Below are 22,909 nucleotides of genomic sequence, written 5' to 3'. Positions count from 1 at the left end.
CCAGATTAATGACTGGCTCCTGGTAAAGTTCTGTGTTGATTTTAAGATTTTGCTTTGTTTTTAAAGCTCTACATGGTTGTGCTGCCCAGTATATTTGTAATCTTTTCACTCCACATTCAAACAGTAGATCTCTTTGGTCATCTAGCCAATTTATCCTCTGTCTCTCGTTTACATTTTAAAACTAATGCGACCAGGCTTTTGGTGTGGTAGCTCCTAGGCTCTACTTAAGATCTTCCCCTTCTATTTCTTCGTTTAAATCCTCTTTGAAAACCCATTTTTATTCTCTATGTTTTAATTCTGTTTGAGGGTGTACTATTTTATTAGTCCTTTTGTCTGTCTTGATTGGGTATGTTTTTACTTTTTTTAATTTTTGCCGTACAGCACTTTGGTTGCAACTCCTGTTGTTTTAAAATGTGCTTTATAAATAAATGCACTAAACTAAATATTTGGATTAGTGAGGACCATTATGTGCAGGAAGTATCTGCATTAAGAAGAAAGATGTGCTGCTTCTGGAGAAACATTTGACAGCATGTAACAGACCATGTGTGAATATTGATGATTTGTATTTGTGACAGCATGTTTTTAGGAATATTAGCTAGAGGACTGCAAACAAGCACCGACCCATTACAGACATTATATTAAGAGTATCGCATCTGTGATGATCATCAAAACACAACATGAATGACTGCAGGACAAATGAAAGATTCAGAAAATAATTATAGTGACAAATCAATCCCAGAATCCAGACTGATTTAAAACCGACAATGGACGAGAGAGTGCATGGTAAGCATTGTCTTAATTATCATTACTCTGCATCTCTCAGCAAATCGGGGTTACAGCCCTATGCCAGACAGCCTGCGGCACACACAACTTAGCAAACACATTGCAAAGCAACACTGCCATAAAAGCAGACAGAATCCCACAATAACCTGTGAAAAAAATGTGAACAACACAGAAAAACTGTGCTGCAGTGTAGGGGGACACTGAGAGCTGGGATCGAAAGTGCAGTGGGTGGAGTCGATTAAGTGATTGACAGCCCTAGATCTCTAAATCTAAACAGAAGAATTCCAGAGTCAACGAAACTGATAACCCATAGAATAAAAATTTGAAATAAATAAATAAGCACACATGTTTGGACCTATTATATATATATTAGTTCAAGAGGTTGGGGTTGGTACTTTTTTTGTTGTGCTTACCCTAAAAGTACTTAACAGTAGTGTAAGTAATTGCACCATGCATGCAATACAAAGTGAAAGAGATCTTGAAGAGAGACGGTTGCTTTGTGAATGTCAGAAAAAGCTCAAGCACAAGCTAAATTATTATTGTGGGAGAGCAAAATGGGAGAAAATCTCTACCGAAAAGGAGACGTCGGTCCATTTCTATAGAACCTCTTTTAATAGGGTGAAGTCTAGCCATTCAGACAACACACTTCCATTTTAAACACCTCTGCAAATCACACACACACACACACACACCATAATACCTGAATGACTAACTTGCATTCCAACTAATATTACTGACCAGAGCTCAAACAAACAACCTGACATAAATAATAAATTCTTCCTTACGGGCAATAATTACAGGAAACACATTTGACTTGTGCCTCAGTTTGTAAAAACAAATAAAAATGGTGTTTAAAATAATGCAATTACAATGAAAGTCAAGGGGCTCTTCAGGTACTGAAAGCAGAAATGTGGTGCATATTTAATCTGTAAACTTATAAATTGTCCTGTATTACTACTGTTCGAGGATCAACTTCTGTTTAATGTGTTACTGACATAATTCCTGCGAGTGGACTTTATATAAACAGTCTCTTTCTGGAATAATTGCCTGTTGGCTGGGTTTGGCTGCCATTACATGCTCTTGACAGGAATTAAAGGCCTGTATATAATGTTACATAGACAAGGTTAGAAAGTGATTTTATCGCACTAGTCTCATGTAAACAAATATAATGCGTTTACATTTTGTGGTTGTACAATCAAAACCTGCTCTATTTTAACATTTATTTCAGTGCAGTGGCTCGTCCCATATTCCTTTAGCTGTGGAAAACAAACCCACAAGAAACCTTGCAGTCCTTAAAGGTACAGTTCACCCAAACAAACAATCCAAACACACTGTGTGGACTAAAAACAGAGACATTCTTCAAAATATTTCAATTGGACTCGCACAGAAGTCAGTCGGTCATACAAGTTTGAAACAACATGGTTAAGTGAATTTTCAATTTTAAGCAAACTATCCCTATAAGGACATCAAGCTTTCTGAAGATCAGATGAGAGCCAAACAAACAAACATTTGTGACGGCACCCAAACAGCACTTCAGCTATGAATTTATACAAGAAAACAGGGGAAGGAGATTCTGGTGTCACGGGTCAGACGTGCCCCACACTTTGTCCAAATGATCCTCAGTTTCCTTCTATTTTAAACAAACAACAGAGACCAACGTGGGAAGATCATTATCTATTCAATTTGTGGCGCCCTCTCAGGACTGCTGAAAGCATGTGTGTTTAGCGAGTGCAGACCACAGGAAGGAACCGAGTCGCGTGCTACTGTGCTCCAAGCGAAAACAGTCCTCTCCGTCTCCACATAGATCGCAAGCCTATTCTCCCTGAGTTCAGAGAGATCCCTCTCCCCCCGTTTGCTGTCCCCTCCTCCTCCTTTGATGGGAGATGAAATTGTAGACGGGGTTGTTATTCTGTCTCTATTTCAGCACCCGTTACATCAGAGGAGGGGTTAGGCCCTTCCTTCCATAAAACAGAAGGAGAAAAGGAAAAGAGAGAGAGAAAAAAATCAGGTCCCAATCCCCCTCCATCCAACCCTCCCTTCCCCCATCCTTCGTGAAAAACTAGAGTTGCTGTCCGAGAGTTCCTCAGTCTCCAGAAAGCAGCTGAAGGCTTTCAGAGCCATGCTACTGCCCCAGACCCCGTGAACCCTTGGACAGGAGCTCGCTACTGGGCTGAGCAGGGTCCTGGACACTGGGGATCCGAAACCACAGGAGGAGGCCTTAATACAAGAGGGATACAGGAGATGTGTGCAGCTTTAAGGACTTTTAGGGAGCCACTGGGAGAATAAGGAATCACGGAAGACACCAAGAACAAGTGGAGCACAAGGATCTTAACAGAATACTAAGGTCAGAAGACACCAGGGTAAAAGTTGCAGGTTCTTCACTCTCTTGTTGTGTTCGTTCTTCATATAATTTATCTTATATTTCACTCGTCACCCCTCAATCTGTCAGCAGCTGGAAGTTCTTCTACATCTTTGTTTGGCACAAGCCTCTACCTGTACATTCACTGCTCTATTTTTGTTTTTCTGAACTAATTCTCCAGCTACTGCCCATGCGCTCAGCCAGAGTACGGGTCGGCCAAGTGGTCAGGTCAAGGGTCATTCTGAGATTTGCATTGGATTACTTCATTCTTTCTTCACAATCCAATGCAAAGCCACAGGACAGACATCAAAGGCAGTGATTTAACCAGAATATTGCCTCTTATTCTGTTTGTTTGCTTTTCAGAAAAAAAAGAGATGGGTGTTTTCTGGTCCACTTCAAGGTCATGCAGTAGGGGGCAAAATGCATCCGAATGGGTGTGTGTGTTTGCTTGGTTACGTTCTGAGCTCGAAACTCTCACAGAGATTTCCACTGTGCGATCTAAAACAGTGTCGGCCTCTCTGAAGGTCGTGTCCTGTGGGTTTTCTAGTTCTATGAAGGCTGTATTTTGTGGATTCGGTCTTATTTTGAGGACTGTGGTTTGTAGATTCTATTGTAGCGTTGATTTTTCTTTGTAGTCTGGTGCTCCTCACGGTTCCTCTGGCTGAAGCTCTTGGGAATTTGGTCCACTGAGTGTCTATGTACCGCTCTGTAGGTAATGATAATGGACTCTATTCATAAAAAATTTTTTTAAAGGAAACAGACCTACCAAGACAGAAGGTCGTTTTACACTAACCACGTCCTCATGTAGAAACTTTTACATACTCACACTGGTTTGACAGAAGGCTAATCAAACCTAGTGTGTATTTTAGCACCATTACCCATGGTGCCCTGCTGCCGTCAGACGCACAAGGAACAGCACCAGTAGATGCAAGTTGAACAAAACCAAATGTTTTCCCAATAAATGTCCACAAACACGATTAACACTACTATGTAAGGGGGTGTTCACAGAGGACATGTTTTTAACCTACATTATGTGTCGTAGACTTATGCAGATTACCATAATAGCGAAACAAAGCCAAATGGATGAAATGTGAAACGTTAGAAAAGCCTATGTTTTCTCGGAGAGTCATACGGCTCACTAAAATCTGATAATAGAAAAGGAAGCTGCTCCTGGATGAATTTCCATCTCATTATTCTCCAGAGAACATTCCGTGCTGAAGTGTTGGCGTATGATTCACCTGAAGCACATGTGAAACATCTTCAATTTCCTGTACGACTCTTACTCTTTTTCTCTTTCACACTCAAAGACACTCGATGCATTAATACCTGCCTATTCATTTGGAAAAACAAAAACGAAACCCTGTATGAGGAACAACTAGGGACATTTCTGATGTTGGAAATTATATGAAACGTGTGACAGTCTAATGTGATTCTGAGTAAATAAGGACCCAAGGCTGGCATTGTTCACATGCAACGGTCAATTCCTGTGGCCACTAGTGATGAATTTCATCTGTGATGCTTGTGTGTCGTGAGTTTCAATAAACACATACAGATACATATTTGTGGCTGTTAGATCATTCATTTAAAAACATCAAACAGCAAATTCTCTTTTTGAAGGTGCTCTGGTTATCGTCTTCCTATCAACAGGTTCAAACAGAAGAATACAAGCATTGTTTGCTCTCATCTGTGCCACTAAGGTAATTAGAAACATGTGAAGATGACTTCTGGCATTTTGCAGACACACACACACAGTTTCAGGATTTAAGGCTTCCTTCTTTTTCTGTTGTCTGTTATTTTAGCAGCCAAAATCAGAAAAGTTTTCCAAAAATTATGTTCTCTTGATATCTAAGCCCAGACTGTCCTACAAGTTCATCTGCAACTGATTCGGTCTTATTGACTCATTCACTAAAATAGAGCCCAGTAAAAATTCCAATCTAAAAGAGAGAGAGAGAGAGAAAGAGAGAGAGAGAGAGAGAGAGAGAGTTAGAGATTTGGGAATCACGTGAATTTTTTAATTTGCTTTCCCGTAAAGCTTTGCAGGAAAAGGCACCCATTAATCTGTTCAGCTGCAGTAGTTCTCTCTTCAGGCTGGCACAGGTAATGGTTTTCTAGCATCTGCCACTGTTTCTTTGGTAATATGAAGGATTACTTGCACGCACAGAGATGCAGCAGATTTGTTTGCTAGTAGATGTTCCAACCTGATTGCTGTGTCCAACTAAGGGTCCATCAAAATTCAAATGCATTTGGATAAAAGTCAAGTGGTGCAACAAACATGCAAAAAAAAGGTAATTAAGTCTTAAAATATTAAACCATTTGACCTTTTGGCTAGTACAGGATAGTAAATTGTCATGTGGTGCGACTGAAATTACTTTGAACTTACTTTAAAATTATTGTTTGTTTTTATGTATTTTTTTTATTACGTGTTAAATTACATAGATTAATGTTTTCGGGAAACTCTGTTGTTACTTTTATTTTGGCTGTTACACAACATGACATTTTAGTCTTCAAAAGTACAATTTTCTTGTAAACGGTATGAACATTTTTTTAAAGCAAACTGTTTTAAACTAGGCTTCTCCCCTTTCTTTATGTGAACGTTCGTATCCATCACGGACTCAAATTCGTTCCATTGCAAGTTGTCTCTGATGCTCATGTCACCTCAAATCACCATCCCTCACTTTGAGTGATTGACTTTCTAGTGGCTTTGTCAGTGTCTTCATCCCTCATGGCAGATTTAGCTTTATCCAAGCAAACTGGAGAAAAAGTTCTGCTCAGCTGCATGGCGTGCGTGTTCCCATTCTTTCTGCAAGTTTTGAGAGGAAAGAAGCTTCTGAGAGGCTCTAAAAAAGGCTTGTGGGTGGTGATGAGGACGCGGCCAAAGGCGTCCAAACCACGTTCAGTCAAAAACTGCATTCTCTCAAACTTTTTCCTGCTTTCTTGGTTCTTTAGCTGTGGGCTCCAAAATCAATTCAAGTTCCCATATGCCCATAGATCTCACTTCATAAATTCATTACATCATGCCCTATTGGTCTCCATTCTGCCATCATTAATTTCCCTTTGTGCTCTTGGGAAGGAAGGATGGAGTTACAAAATGCAATGTTGGGAATGTTTTCCAATCTCCTTTGACCTCTTATTCCTCCTACCTTGGTCTTATGCTCTGTTCCCATTGTTCTAATTTTGTTAGCACTTGTTGATTGAGCAATGTTGATGCATCCTGGTTTTCTGATCTCAAAATGTTGAGCGACACTATAAATTACTACCATGCTGAAAACCGGAGCCCGTGTGATGCATTTATTGTGCAGAACGCTGCGTGTTTGTGTATTCATCATGCTCTCATGTTGTTCCAATAGTAGAAATTTCAGGAACAACAGCAGAACGAGAATTCTCTTCAGCTTCTGATTCCAGCTGTTCTGCCTCCTAACAAATTCAGTACGGCCCCTCATTTGCCCCTCTGTCACACATCACTGGTGTCTGTTCACTTCATATATATCAAATAACAGATGGGTTTCTGTAAATGTACAGTATGTAGTAAAACTGCAGCAATGGCTGATGGGAATAATAGGACCACTATTCGGCCAATGTCATAGCAGTGTTTAAATGTGACATCTTGTTGAATTATGGAACCAAATACTCATCTCTTTACATTTATTGGAGCTAATTGTTGGGTTGACTAGCTCAGATCTCATTTCTTTCATAGTTTGGCGACCAAGCATCTAAACTTAAAATTGGCTGTCTTGCATCATCCTCATTCATCAGGACATAAACAGGAAGTAGCCCTGGAACGTGAGATATTGATCAAATCAGTCACAACGTGCTGTATTTAAAAACCAATCCGTTTGTCTTGGGATTTATTTGGTTAATTTATTTCTCGATCTAAGACTTCCCTGGCCTCTTGTTAATCCCCGTGGAGAACAGCGTTTTTAGACGCTTCATATCCTTGTCTAAACTTTCCAGCAATAACATTGTCTCTCAGAAAACTGCTCAATCTCACACTCAGCTTTCTGACTCATAAACTCTGCAAGAAAAACATAGGACTTTATGGCCTCATATTAAAGCTCTCTCAACAAGAGTGCAAACACCTTTAACAAACACTTTATATTACCCACTGGTTTCTAGTTAACCATTTAAATAGCGCTCAACTGCCTAATCAAATTTGACATGAAATAGCTGACCAAATCCTTAAAAAAACACTTGGGCATAAATCCCACAAAAACCAGAGCTCAAACTCTTTTACTCACTTCAGAGGAAGTCACAATAATGTCATGGCAGACAACACAGGCTGAAATGAAGAGCTGGGCGCTAGTGAGCTAATGACTTGAGTTCAGATCCAACCCTGGCAAAGAGAAAAGAAAAAACACACCTGGTGGCCCACCGAAGTACACTGCACAAAGCAGGCCAGCCAGAGAGCAGCGTATTCCATTGTACAATTATCCACATACAACTTTAATTGACTGTCTGGATGATTAGATGAATTGACCAGGGTTAGTTTGGCTCTTAAAGAGTTTTTTCATGATCTACACCCATATTCAGAAGGTTTTTATAAAGCAAAAGCCATAAATACATCAGAAGAGATGCTAATGTCAGCATCAGCCCTATGGTGTGTTGTTAAAAAGGCCAGACAAGAAGGGGCCATGCTGGACTCTTCAGGTTTACATGCTGGAACTACAAAATACACTTACTGTGAAGACATTGGGTACATTAGAGGAGATAGTGATCACGTATAACTTCTAAAGAAGGAGCAATAAAAGGAGAGGGTGAGAGATAATTGGCAAAGCTGGCTTCCAAGACACAAGTATACACAAAACTCAGTAGTAATCCCTCTCTCGAAGTCAAGCTTCACAATAATACTCTGGAGGAATAAAAGATTTTGGCAGCGCACTGTAAAAATATGGAATAAGTGAGACTTTATTACTAAAACAAATGTGTGCAGGCAAATACCCTTCTATTTTCAAGATGGATAACCAAGAAGACAAAAACAGGGCTGAGGAAAAGCTGATTTCTTTGATGGAACTAAAAAAAATGAACCTAGGGACCTTGTTTAACTGAGTTTTGTCTGCACAGCAGTTTTCATTATAATATTCTATAGGGTTGTTTACACAGTACATTATTTTTGGTCTAAAGGCATAAGAGTGCAATGGAACTGAATGTAGTGGAGAGATGTACATTGGTGGTCAAAAGTTGTTGTTTTCTCTTTGGCTCTCCAAGGCTGCTTTATTTAAATGACAAATAAAGTAAAAAATCATATTGTGAAATATAAATTACAGTTAGCACCATCAATAATCACATGAATAATTACATTTTAAAACATTAAAACATTTTTATTTTAAATTGTATAATAAAGTTATAATATAATATTACTGTTTTACTGAATTTCACATCAAACAAACGCAGCCTTGGTGAGCATTAGAGGCTTTGGAAAACATTTAAAAACTGAATTTTTTTCAAACTTGATTGGCAGTGTACTTTTAAAAGGTCAACTTTAACGTTTGCATGTCGTCTTTTGAGTGGAAATGTACATTTAAAAGTTTGTTACCTCTTTTAACAGTCTTAAAGTAGGCACTGATGGTTTGAGATGCTTAAAAGACTGTAAAAAGCGTAATTAACAGATACAGGTTTTCACAAAAAAAAAAAAAAAAAAAAAGTCAAAAGTATCAATTATTATATTTGTACAATTATTATCAGTTATATTAATTACATTACATATAAATATATTTTACTACCTTTTTAAACATTTTGATTATAATGCGTTCTTTTTATTCACTTGTTCACATTTACAACTCTGCATGTGTTGATTTTCGTATTGTTTTGAACAAACAACAGTAGACTAGCTTATTAAAAATGCACATTCATTCTCTGCAATATAGCGGTTTCCCTGGTAACGGCAGTACACAAAACAGCGCAGCACCTGACTTTGAAGCGTTCAAGCGCTCATATTTATTCAATGATAGTCTTTTGAAGTTTATCGGTCACATTAAGCCATATTGCAATTCTCGTCAATTCTGAAAACATAAAACTGTCTTGTACCATTTAAAGGGTTACTCCACCCCAAAATGAAAATTTGGTCATAAATCACTTACTCCCATGCCGTTCCAAACTCATAAAAGCTTAATTCGTCTTTGGAACACAATTTCAATTTTTCTGGATGAAAACCGGGAGGCTTGTGACAATCCAGGTCCAGAAAAGTATGAAAGACATCTTCAGAATAGTCCATATACCATCAGTGGTTCAACTGTAACATTATGAAGCGGAGAAGATACTCTTTGTATACAAAGAAAACAAAAATAACGACTTTATTCAATATTTATAATTTGTCTCCTCTGTGTCTTTCTGCATTACTATAGTGCCATTTTGGAGAATATCTGTTGAATGGAAACTGCGTACACTATTTTGTGTCAGCCGTGACATACTGTAAGAATACATTTTCTACGTGTATTTACACTTTGATTTGAACAAAAACAGCGACATGGAACGACATGGGGGTGAGTGATTAATGACAAGATTTTCATTTTGGGTTTGATTATCCCTTTAAGACTCTTCATGGACCCGTCAACTTTCATAATGTTTGAGAATGCCATTTTTTTCCACTCACTTAAAGTTTAATCTGTCTGCGAGCTGCTTTCCGCTCTCTTCGTTGCATACACGCCTGCTTGTCTGAACGTAGCAACAGTTAACTGTAGTAGCAACCTGTGGCACCGTAGGACCCAAACAGCCCTACTGAGCTGGTCTTGATGTACCTAATATAAATTTGACTTTTTAAACGCATCCCAAAATCTTTCCACTGATAACTTCTGTGCCTTGCATCTTTAAACGCAAGAACAAGTTCGCTAAACAAATTTTGTAATTCTGCCTAATGCAGAGGAACCACTGGGATTTAGTCTCTGACAGCCACCATGACTGATGTTAGCTGAGTCAAACCCAAAGAAAACAAGAACGCAGATTAATTGTTCGTGTGCAGTGACATCATGACAGTGATACGGACTTCGTGAAAACACCCGAGGAACCCAAGGGTATCAGAACAGTCTGTTCTGTAAGCTTTTTAAATTATGGCTACTAACAACACATGAAGAGCCAATTGGCTGGAACAGTAGAGGGTCACAGCTGTCCATACAGCACATCAAATCTAAAGATGATCAAATTAATCATGGGAACTGTAAGATGATAGTATAGAGTGTGGAGATGTATGACTCAGATGGGTGGGGATAGCATAGAGAGCCACTTAGATCACCATTGAGCAGTGGTGGTACTAAAACAGATCCAACTCAAGAGCAAAGTTGACAAAAGCCACATTGCATAACTAATAACATTAACCTAAGCTTGCTAGGTGATTGTCCCAGCTACTAACAAATCCAGTGCATGTGCCAGTCAAGAGTGGGAGACCTTGGTTTAATTTTGACAGAGGAGAAGCAAACCAATGATACTGAAAAGTGTTGCAGCTGACAAAATCTTAATATTTACATTTATTCATTTGGCAGACTCTCATTTTATCCAAAGTATTATTTAAGTATACACCTCAAAATACACACAGATCATGTTTTTTTTTTCTGGGAATCGAACCCATGACCTTGGCATTGGTAGTGCAGTTGAGCTACAGGAACTGAAAACTACTAAATGAGATTCTGGGCCACAAAAATGTTATGTTAAAGAAGAGCAGAGTTTGTTATTCATGAATTGAGAAACAAAAGTGTTAGATTAAATTATTTATATAGTGAGGTGCACATTTCCATCTTTCGTGTAGCCATGAGCAAATGCATACCTTAGCTGTCTATTACTATTCATTAGTGATGGTGAAGGGTTGAGAGACTGTGTAATGGAGACAAACGCAGCAGTCCATTTTATGGCTGAAGGGAGGGAAAATAAGCAAATTAAAAGTCAAGAGTTTTCTTCTCAATCCCTCAGGTTATAGCATTCCGAACCACTACGTCCTGAGCCGTTCTTTGTTGGCTTGGGCCGACATTCCCACATCTGTTCTGGATATGTTAGCTGCCCATTAGTATGCACAAGCCAAAATATTTTGAATGGTTTTTCCTGTGTGATTGTGAAAAATGACAGGAGGGAATCCAGTTAACTTAGTGTCTGTTGATTGTTAAAGATAATTAGGTTGAGTAAGTCAGGTCCCTGAAAGAGAGAGTCGGAGAAAGTGATGAAAATAGAGACAGACACAAATGGAGATGAATCAGCAGGTTCCTGGACTGCACAAGATCTTATTTTCCCATGAAGTCAGGTTCAAGGCCAGGTGTCTTGTTTGGCAGACCAGCCAGAAGGACGATTACGTATGCGACCCACTTTTTGCACCATAGCCCAGTTTTTCCTTAAAACCTTGTCTTACACTCTTCTCACTTTCTAATCTCTTCAGCTTGCTTCTCAAAGTCTGTAGCCTGCAGTGTCAAATTGCTCCACTATGTTTGATTAATTCAGCTTTAATTTAGCTTTACCGACTACATCCGGACAGAATCAGACAGTAGGACCTTCAAGCTAAGAAATATAGAGTTATAATATAAAGAAACTGGAGGAGAGCGGAATAAAAACTTCATAGAGGCTACTGATCTGGCTAAGTTAAACAAGTTTGGGCATAGCATGCTAAACCACTGACATGTGTATGATTTTAGCAAACTGGTTCATTTGAAGAATTAAAAAAAATATATATTTAACAATATTTTACTTATACAGGCAATGTGTTGTTCCAATGGAGCTCAAGCAAAGAGACAGTTTCACCTTTGTTATTCACTGTGTGGTGTATGTAGAACTGTACTGGGTCTGCAAACACCTCTGGTCTCACAGCAAAGATGGCAGAATTGCGGACTAAAAAATATGTCTGTATAAACAGGGAGGGGGACCTGAGAGAGCACATCTAGGTGTTGATGAAAAGCAGAGCTCAGCATGGAGGGAAAGGTGATACTGGGATCAGAGAAGCCTAACGCAGCTCCCAGAGAGTTCTGCTAAGACAAATACTGAAGACATGCTGGGGCACTCAGAGTGGGAGATTGTTAAATACTGAACCCTGTAGAGTGAGCTACACAGCAGGATGTTCGAGCACATAGGAATTTGATCCCCTGAACCCTGGGGTGGTAAGTGGTGGTGGTGGTGGTGGGAGAATGGTTATAGTCCATGCTAAAGATGGGTTTCTGTATAAAATGCCATGGTATTGACATAAGAGGAGAGATGAACTGACGGAAGATGTGAAGCATCTGGATTTAGGCATGTGTTAAGTGAAGGATGTAAGCATCCAATGTGTGTTTGATTTAGGTGTCTGAGACGAGACAGAATAGCACAGCAGGTTGTCTGTGAGAACAGAAGGTGTAAAGGTTGTACACCATGTAGAACTGCTAATACACATACTTTTCATGACAGCATTCCATTAAAGCATTGATGGAAACAAGAACAAGAAACAAGAAGAAGAAAAAAACACTACACTCGTCCAATGTACCCTACTGGGTAAAGGTCTGCTGTGGAGTCCATACTAGAACATGCTTGGCAAAAGAAAGCATTCTTTTTCATGGCCCCTTAGTAAACTGGAAATTCTTGAGGTTAATTAATTCTGTGGCTCTGGTTGACTTCTAAATGGCCCTTCTGAGACAAAGTTTAAAGATATTAAATCACCGTCAAGGTGGAGTCTAGAAAAGTAAAACTAATGGATAATGGTTACTGTAGCTTGCATAAGACAAACATAATTAATCTTTTAAAGGTAAGCTGATGATGTACATGACTGCTGATTGACAGTTGGTTTTCTTTATCTTTATAGGTGAAGCATTGGATTTTCCACTTCGTGGAGGTGGAAGAAGAGAAGTATAACCAACTAAAAGTAGGTGAGGTGATAACAGAAGCAACCATGAGAGACGTAACATTGTGTATGGGCATCATGCTCTGCCTCTGCGTTTGTTTGTTCGGCAAGAGCCACTCAGGAAATGCACTCATGCAATCTCGACCACGACGAGCACCTGCCGATGACTCCAAGAAGTGCTCCTACACTTTCCTGGTGCCCCAGCAGAGGATCACAGGTCCGATCTGTGCCTCTGCCACCGGGCCCGAGCCAGACAAAGACCGGGTGACACGTATGGACATTGCTGACGTTCGGGAGGTCCTATCCAAGCAGCGGCGGGAGATTGAGATGCTGCAACTAGTGACGGACGTAGACGGGAACTTGGTAAATGAGATGAAGCTTCTGCGCAAAGAGTCTCGTAACATGAATTCTCGAGTGACACAGCTCTACATGCAGTTGCTTCATGAAATTATCCGCAAGAGGGACAACTCACTAGAACTGGCGCAACTGGAGAACCGTGTGCTGAACGTCACCACAGAGATGCTGCGACTGGCCTCCCGTTACAAAGAGCTGGAGCTACGTTTTGCAGGCCTTGCTGGCACAGTTAACAACCAATCTGTGCTTATTGCCGCCCTGGAGGATCGTTGCCTTCGTGGATATGGACGTCAAGATCTTCCTGCAGTTCCACCGCTGGTGCAGGTGGTGCCAGAGAGCATTCCCGCGAACAACAATCGCTTCACCAATGAGATTCAGAGAGACAACAACAACAGAGCCTTTCCTAGAGGATCACGAATGGATGCCCCAACACCTGACCCACTGGGAATCCCACCACTGCCACAGGGCACCCTTACATCTGATGGTAAGTAACAAGGGACAAGGTGGTGGGCATGACAAATGAATTCTAGAAGAACATGACAAGTGTAGACCTATCTAGTTTTTGTGTTGGTTTTCACAATTTTATCACAGAAATGACACATTTTGATGGATTAATTGACAGTTTCTATGGATTAAGAGACTTAAGAGAGTAATGTCAGGCCTTCAGGGAAGATGTGGTATGTCTCTAGGCTACCATGCAAGACAAAATGTTGTGGTAACAACCCAGCAGTTTCTGTAAATGCTCCAATATGTATAGAGAAGTTAATTATGTGGAGGGCGCAAATTTGACAGCTCATGTTCAGATCCCACTTCACGTTCTCAATGAGGTTTCCAAAATGCTGACAAAGTCCTTCTCTTTTTTCACATCTCGGTGACATAATACCTCATAGATTGTTAAATAGCAATCTGTTATGGGGCATGAACACACAGCCAAGAACATACTGCACAGTGTTGTAATGCCAAAAGTTATTGAGACAAATCTCAGAATCCTCCATTCCGCTCCTGCAGAATCCTCTCTCGCAGCCCATGAAAACAAAATATGAGCTCATGGATTCCTGAGTGCACACATGCACCCACACAATCCTCCCGGAAAAATCTGAAGTAGATTAAATAGGGTCAGAGAACAGAGAGATTGATGAACTGTTAGTATAAGCTTGAACCGGGCTCCTGAATGTCTTTTCCATTAATGCATGTATCTGTCCAGTAAGGAGTGTCATGACACATAAGAACAAGAATATGCAATACAATCTACAAGATACCCCCATCAAGCACTTAATCAGCAAATTCCTTTTCCTTCTTTCACACACACATGCAGGATAGTGAAGCTGCCCCTTTCAATAAATCTAAACTTGAAAGCAGTTTCCATCATAATGTGTTCTGGCAAAAAATTCTCTAGAAAAATGGAGCAAGCAGTTGTTATGTTAGACAATAAAATCCTTAGACCTAAGACAGACAGAGAAGGAATTTACTTGTCCATATAAGCAAGCACATACAGTGGGTATAGAAAATAATCACACCGCTTAAAATGATCACATTTTGTTCCTTACCAAGCCTGAAATGAAGACAAAGTAAATACAGCTGAATGAAAACAAAAACTGTGCATGCATTCATGGGAACTGAAATGTGATTATTTTTAAGGGGCGTGACTATTTTCTGTTCTCAGTGCAAATGCATCCCACTAAGCACAATAATTATGCAATTATCTGTGACTACTAAAAGACATTGAACGAGAAGCATACTGTAAGAGGACATATGAAAAGTTCATTCTGAGAGTTCAAAGTGTACAAAGAAAATAAGGCACACCAGGTGCAGCATTGTGACAGCACTTTATGTTTAGCTTAATGGCATACACTTACGAAAGAAAATACTGTACTTCTATTATACAGCACTGAGCACTGCATATTAAGTAGATTTTGTTACTATTCAATTTTATTCATTTAGAAATCCAGGTTTGTATACGTTTGTTCATCCCGCTTGCTGCACCCATGGTACGTCAGTAAAGTTCATTGATTATTACGCAGGAATGAGAGAATAGTTCCTAGCCATATCGGTCAAATTGCAACTTTTCATTTTCTGACCTACAGAAGAGTCAAGTTTTAAATAGCATTTTTGAGAGTCTAATCAAGCCCCTTTCACACTGCACGTCGGACCCGCAATATTTCCGGAACATTGCCGGGTCGCCTTCTGTGTGAAAGCAACCACGTCCCGGGATTGATTACCGAATTGAACCCGGGTCGGGGAACATTGCGGGGTTCGAAGCCAGATATATTTACGTGTCGAATTGATGACGCGCGTTATCGCCCGACTATTTTACCGGCTGTTTTGAAGGAAGATCAACGTTTGCGACGAAAACACATGTGCAAACTTTAATGAAGCTGAGATCAGTTAGTTCATCACTTTCCGCGCTGACGCCGAGATCGTTTGCTTGCTTCAGTGAAAGTATAACGAGCATAATGTTGTCGACTCGTACATTACACGTCACGTGCTGATGTCACGTGTTGTTACGGGATCTTTACAGGTTGTGTGTGAAAGCATGCACATACAGTATTGTTCAAAATAATAGCAGTACAATGTGACTAACCAGAATAATCAAGGTTTTTAGTATATTTTTTATTGCTACGTGGCAAACAAGTTACCAGTAGGTTCAGTAGATTGTCAGAAAACAAACAAGACCCAGCATTCATGATATGCACGCTCTTAAGGCTGTGCAATTGGGCAATTAGTTGAAAGGGGTGTGTTCAAAAAAATAGCAGTGTCTACCTTTGACTGTACAAACTCAAAACTATTTTGTACAAACATTTTTTTTTTTTCTGGGATTTAGCAATCCTGTGAATCACTAAACTAATATTTAGTTGTATGACCACAGTTTTTTAAAACTGCTTGACATCTGTGTGGCATGGAGTCAACCAACTTGTGGCACCTCTCAGCTGTTATTCCACTCCATGATTCTTTAACAACATTCCACAATTCATTCACATTTCTTGGTTTTACTTCAGAAACAGCATTTTTGATATCACCCCACAAGTTCTCAATTGGATTAAGGTCTGGAGATTGGGCTGGCCACTCCATAACATTAATTTTGTTGGTTTGGAACCAAGACTTTGCCCGTTTACTAGTGTGTTTTGGGTCATTGTCTTGTTGAAACAACCATTTCAAGGGCATGTCCTCTTCAGCATAGGGCAACATGACCTCTTCAAGTATTTTAACATATGCAAACTGATCCATGATCCCTGGTATGCGATAAATAGGCCCAACACCATAGTAGGAGAAACATGCCCATATCATGATGCTTGCACCTCCATGCTTCACTGTCTTCACTGTGTACTGTGGCTTGAATTCAGAGTTTGGGGGTTGTCTCACAAACTGCCTGTGGCCCTTGGACCCAAAAAGAACAATTTTACTCTCATCAGTCCACAAAATGTTCCTCCATTTCTCTTTAGGCCAGTTGATGTGTTCTTTGGCAAATTGTAACCTCTTCTGCACATGCCTTTTTTTAACAGAGGGACTTTGCGGGGGATTCTTGAAAATAGATTAGCTTCACACAGACGTCTTCTAACTGTCACAGTACTTACAGGTAACTCCAGACTGTCTTTGATCATCCTGGAGGTGATCATTGGCTGAGCCTTTGTCATTCTGGTTATTCTTCTATCCATTTTGATGGTTGTCTTCCGTGTTCTTCCACGTCTCTCTTGTTTTGCTCTCCATTTTAAGGCATTGGAGATCATTTTAGCTGAACAGCCTATCATTTTTTGCACCTCTTTATAGGTTTTCCCCTCTCTAATCAACTTTTTAATCAAAGTACGCTGTTCTTCTGAACAATGTCTTGAACGACCCATTTTCCTCAGCTTTCAAATGCATGTTCAACAAGTGTTGGCTTCATCCTTAAATAGGGGCCACCTGATTCACACCTGTTTCTTCACAAAATTGATGACCTCAGTGATTGAATGCCACACTGCTATTTTTTTGAACACACCCCTTTCAACTAATTCAACTAATTGCCCAATTGCACAGCCTTAAGAGCGTGCATATCATGAATGCTGGGTCTCATTTGTTTTCTGAGAATCTACTGAACCTACTGGTAACTTGTTTGCCACGTAGCAATAAAAAAAATATACGAAAAACCTTGATTATTCTGGTTAGTCACATTGTACTGCTATTATTTTGAACAATACTGTATCCAGGGTCATCACTGGCAGTGTGAAAGTGCAAAATCTAGCGACCAGGGAACAATTGCAGGAACACTTTACCCCTGTATTTGCCGGAATGGCAGCGTGAAAGGGGCTTCAGATTCAATGATCTATGCTATGCTAAGCTAAAAGTGCTACTGCCAGACATGGAGATCGGCTGAATGGATTAAAAAACGGTAAAACTCAACTGTTCAATTCTAAGGGAGTTTGAAAATTAGCCTATTTTTTATTTATTTACAAGTGGAGTGTTCCGTTAAGAGAAAACAATAAAATCGGACTCATCTCAAGCTCCATAAACACAATGGAAAACAACAATTTTCCAATTTTGACTTTGTCAGGAGTAGCACTTGCACTTTGTAAAACCTCACACTTGGCAGGCCAAATATGGTGGTTTTGGACTACAGCCTTTAGTGATAAAGTCTTGAGAATGTGTATAAATATCACAACCACCAACCTCTCCAAACACAACTTCCATTGGTAGCTTTCTCCAATTCCCCTTCTCTATCACATACCCACACTTCATAAGAAACAATCCCCACTGCTTACGCAGCAGATCTCCAGTATCAACCCATGACTTAAAATATGATAAAATCTCTCAGCTCCTGAAGCAAATGGCTCCAGAGTCTAGCCTCTCATGCAGCCAAGGAAACTCAATAGGGTCAGATTCTCTCTCGACTGACCACTAATGACAGCTCAGAGTACCCTTCTTCACCCAGTACATGAGGAATTACAACCACAGCTGACCAAAGCAAAACACTCTTATACCTCTGGGGTTGTACAGTACTACAGTTTGGCAGATGAAGATGTATAATTCCTGTTTGAGGGTCCTCCTGGATTAAAGCAGAGTAAACGCCTACTCCCAGACTTTGCAGAGGACTGCTGCTCGAAGCAGCCCAGCACAATGCCTGTCTGTATGAGCTCAATGGCTGTCATTCATAGATAGGCGGTCAGGGCCACACTGGGACCTGGCTGGTTAATGCAGCTGTTTCAGCACAGCTAGAACTACTGAAGGACTTTCTCTCAACACAGGAAAACTCCTCTTATTCAACACACCAAAGATACTGCCCAAAAAGAGCCTTTGGCAGAAGGGAATCTCTCTTTCTCTTTCTTCCTCTGGCTCACCCCTATATGACTGATAATGATTTTAGCTTAAGCTCAAAGTAAAGAGGAAAAAGAAAAATGAGCGGAAAATAACCAAAGGAAGAGGGAGTCGGCACAAGGATTTATCTTTCAGTCAAATCTATAGTGCTTGGAGATCTTGTTCATCATCAATTAAGAAAATGCAGAAGAGCTGCATAATTTTAATCAGATACTCAGTAAACACAACACAAACATAATATTACAACTCACATCTGCATAAAATGACGCAAATGTACAAGAGAACCTAATTTATGTCCTAGTCAGACACAGTCACGCTGTGAATACGAACTGTCATTGTCAATGTCTCTGCATTGGTCCAGATATAATATACTGAAATGAGAAACCCAGTTTTTCTTTTCTCCCCGTCTCCCTCAGGCCCATTCAGAGACTGTTTCCAGGTGCGGCAGGCGGGACACAGCACCAGTGGGATGTATCTGTTGAAGGCAGAGGGCGGTGATAGACTGATTCAGGCCTGGTGTGAACATAAATTAGACAACGGAGGCTGGACCGTTTTTCAGCGAAGGAAAGATGGCTCTGTCAACTTCTTCAGGAACTGGGAGAACTATAAGGTAAAGGCCCAGAGCATGCTGCAGACTGGCAGGCATGCAAAACTAAAAAAATTATTTAGCAGTGAAGTCCTCTCTTTCCTGACACAGAAACAGGGAAGACAGCCACAGTGTCTGCTTTTACATAACTGCCCCACATCCATCCTTTGGGAATGTAAGTGAATTAGTATAATAGATGGGAATGTGTGATGAGATTCCCAGTAAGGCTGCATCTTACTGTAGGTCAGTGGTTTCTCCAGTAACACCACAGACTTTGAGGACAAACAGAAGGGCATCCTTTAGGGAATCCTTCTCCTTTCACCAATATTGGTGCATGGAAATAGATCATAAGTCAATAAGTTATAGTTTTTCATGCTCTTACTACTGTACACCACTATACTACAAAATACAAAGATATTATGAAAAAAATCAATAAAAAAACATGAAAAAGACATTTCACCTATAGCACGGGGAACCAAATAAGTATAGCTTTGATATATAAGAGGCTTGTAGAAACAAAGCACATAATTCAATCATTTTTTTCCCAAGAGCAATGGACCGAAAACGAACATTTCCCCCTTTATACTGCTGAAATCAGTAGAAATATCCAGTTATGCCTTTATAAAGTAACTCTCAAGGTCCGTCCTGGGAGTGTAACTTCACAGATTGTCAGAGTGCCAGATGAGTGAATTGTAACTCCAGAGTTGAAGTCTACTACAAAAATACACCTCAAAACTTCCTCAATGACACAAATGAAATTGGGGAAGCACACATAAATCCAGTAAACACGCTTAAGACTTAGATTAACTATTTCCATAAAAGAAAAGATCCATCTTCTCGGTCACATACTCTGTCTCTATTACGGTTTCTCTCATTCCCTCCCTCCTTCTCCCACACAGAAAGGCTTTGGGAACATAGATGGAGAGCACTGGCTGGGCTTGGAGAACATTTATAATCTAGCCAAGCAGGGGGACTACAAATTGCTGGTGGAGCTGGAGGACTGGGTTGGAAAGAAGGTGTATGCAGAGTACAGCAGCTTCCATCTGGAGTCTGAGAGTGAGGCCTTCAGACTGAGACTGGGCAGCTACCAGGGCAATGCAGGAGACTCCCTCACAAGCCACAATGGAAAACCCTTCACAACGCTTGACCGGGATAAAGATGCCTTTACAGGTTAGATGCTAAAAGCCAGTTAAAACAGGACAGTAAAAAAATAAAGAAAACTGTCCATAGATACAAGGGTTGGTTGGGTAGAATGGGATGTAAGAAATGTAAGAATTTGCTTCTTTTCAATTCATGAGTTGGAACTTACACTTGCTTAAATTCAAACTGAAATTCTGCATTCTGTTTGCTTCCAAATCAAACTCAGTAATTGAACTGGGATTTAAAAGCATTTGCAATTCAATTCTGGAAGTCACATAACCCTGATAGCTCCAAAGCTATTAATGTCACTATAGATTTGATTGCTGGTTATGCTTGGTTTGTTTCAGAGGTCCGGTTTAAACCTTGCATAAAAGGCTTAGACTAGTCTTACAAGTCATCTTTTCTTTAAGACTAGTCAGAACTTTAAATCTGTAACATAAAAATTTGGATAAGTCTAATCTGAATCTCCAAATAATAAGACATATTCCCCCCTTGGCTAATTGCTAGTTGGTCAGAATAGTTCTTAAGATGTAGTCTTAACATAGTTCATGCAACTGGCCCATGGTATTAAGATGCCTTTTCATCATTCCATTAAAAATGGGCAGCATTAAATACAGGTGTAAATGGGGTCTAAAGTGTATTAAGCTTGTCCACTTCCAGCTAATTGGACTGGATTGTTTTCATAGTGTAGACACTTGCTGCATGTGGTTGAATTTGTTCTTTCAAAGAGTTACAAAAGACCACCTTTACCATGTGAGTGTTATGCAACATTTTTTCAGTGCACTAAAACAATCAATTCCAACTTCACTTTGTTTTACCAGATGTAAACGGTCCGCAAAAACTGCCCTTGAATTCAGTTGATAAGGGTTGACTGATGTTCAAACTATGTGTTTACAATCTGGAAGTGAAATTTGTTACTGATTATTACATACTTTCAGTGATAAATATAATTTGGTAGTACTCACACTGATGGTAAAAGCATGACAAATACTGGGTTGTTCCACTAAGTGAAAGTAAATCAAAAGGGGTATAATCGAATGCATAATCGAATTGGTTCCAGCACGATCAGTAGCTTCTAAAGTGTTCTGTCATTCCAACTCATTGCATTCTCTTCCCCATCTTCTATCCTAGGAAACTGCGCTCATTTCCATAAAGGTGGCTGGTGGTACAACGCGTGTGGTCAAACGAATCTGAATGGCGTGTGGTACTCCGGTGGTGTGTATCGCAGCAAGTTCCAGGATGGGATCTTCTGGGCAGAGTATGGAGGCGGGTTCTACTCGCTCAAATCAGTCCGTATGATGATTCGGCCAATAGACTGAGGTTCACCCCACGATTTCATCCTCATATCAAACCCACTTGAGTCTAAATTGCTTGAATGTACTCATAATTCACTCCAGCACTTATTTATAATCACATATTCATGTTTATGAGGACTGACATGTATAGAACAGTACAGTCGTCATTGGTACAGCACCGATAAAAATCATGAAAAGGAGGAGTGCGTTTATATGGACCTCTGGTCCATCCAAATGCAGAGAGGATGAACTAGTAAGAACTACAAGTTGGAGCTGGATGACAACACGGTCGACTCACTTTTCCTTTACTGTTGCTCTTACATTCTTCTCCACTGCTTGCTGTTCCTTCTGATTCTTCGTGATCGCTTGGACTGATGACATCAAAGCCTCAATCAAAGGTATTTAAAACAAAGATCTTCGCAACCAAGCAAATTTTGGCCTTTGGCTTCGGAAGCGTGTCTGTAAAAATAAGGACTGGCACTGGGCTGAACTGTTCGCCAGGACCCGTCTGCATTCGGGGGGTAATGTTGGTCTGTAAATATACTTCATGTTTTATATTTGTTCGTTGTTATAAGAGTTAATTTAAGGACTCACCACCAATCTGCAGTATTCATTTGTTATTTATATATCAGTGATCTGTATTTTTGACAATTATACTCCTCCAATCATCCATTTATCCCTGATTATGATGCACCACTGTGCTTTTGACAAACTTTTGTATACTTTTAACAACAGAGAGAGCATATCTCATTCGACTCCAGGGTTGTAAACACCGTGGAAACTGAAAGAGACATGTCCCCCAACATCTATCTCAGAGGTCAATAAGTATGCATTTTTCATAACTAAATCTTAAAAGCAGTGTTATGTTCTTCATAAAATGACGTATCTTCAACTGAAACAAGATATTCAGACAAAAATGCAGGGCTGAAATAGATTCCATTTGCTGGGAGTTGTCTAAAGTTGTCCAAAGTTGACGTTAAATACCATAACAGAGCCAAACCAATTGTTCATTTGTTAAAACGGTTGGTCAAGGTTATCCAATAGCCAGTGCAGCCTAAATGATGTCAATTTGTTTGTTTCAGAGGAAAATGAGCGAACGATTACATCTTAAATGAAAGATTCTGAATTTAATTTATCATTGGCCTTCTTTTAATGAACGGGTATAAATCTAAACTGAATTGGTTGTGCCAAACAGGAAGTCGAATTGGAATTAAAGGAAGTAGATTGTATTGAACTTAATTAATTATGAATAAACAAACAAATATTTGTCTGTAAGGCTACAAAACGCATCGAAGGCCTAGGCTTTTTATAACTTTCAGATATGCCTTTAC

General features: G+C 39.8%; 2 protein-coding genes across 12 annotated transcripts in view; one reads left to right on the top strand and one right to left on the bottom strand.

Annotated features, from left to right (window-relative positions):
* Positions 1 to 22,909, bottom strand: part of LOC113063038 (ras-specific guanine nucleotide-releasing factor RalGPS2-like) — a 90,297-nt gene that overhangs the window by 14,300 nt on the left and 53,088 nt on the right. The gene's annotated exons all lie outside the window — the stretch shown is intronic.
* Positions 2,765 to 22,909, top strand: part of LOC113063040 (angiopoietin-related protein 1-like) — a 20,633-nt gene continuing 488 nt past the window's right edge. The window contains exons 1-5 of one of the 2 annotated variants that reach the window (XM_026233181.1): positions 2,765 to 3,127; positions 12,879 to 13,755; positions 18,974 to 19,167; positions 20,043 to 20,313; positions 21,415 to 22,909. The exon at positions 21,415 to 22,909 is cut by the window's right edge and continues 488 nt beyond it. In XM_026233181.1, the coding sequence (XP_026088966.1) occupies positions 12,966 to 13,755; positions 18,974 to 19,167; positions 20,043 to 20,313; positions 21,415 to 21,602 (1,443 nt within the window). In that variant the 5' untranslated portion in view covers positions 2,765 to 3,127; positions 12,879 to 12,965 and the 3' untranslated portion in view covers positions 21,603 to 22,909. Of the gene's footprint in view, positions 3,144 to 12,878; positions 13,756 to 18,973; positions 19,168 to 20,042; positions 20,314 to 21,414 lie in introns of both variants that reach the window. The other variant, XM_026233182.1, reaches the window with a different exon arrangement.

This window comes from Carassius auratus, chromosome 45 (assembly GCF_003368295.1).
Source record: "Carassius auratus strain Wakin chromosome 45, ASM336829v1, whole genome shotgun sequence".
NCBI classification, from domain to species: domain Eukaryota; kingdom Metazoa; phylum Chordata; class Actinopteri; order Cypriniformes; family Cyprinidae; genus Carassius; species Carassius auratus.
Note: the sequence above shows the minus strand (reverse complement) of the source record. Positions and strands in the feature narration are given on the sequence as shown.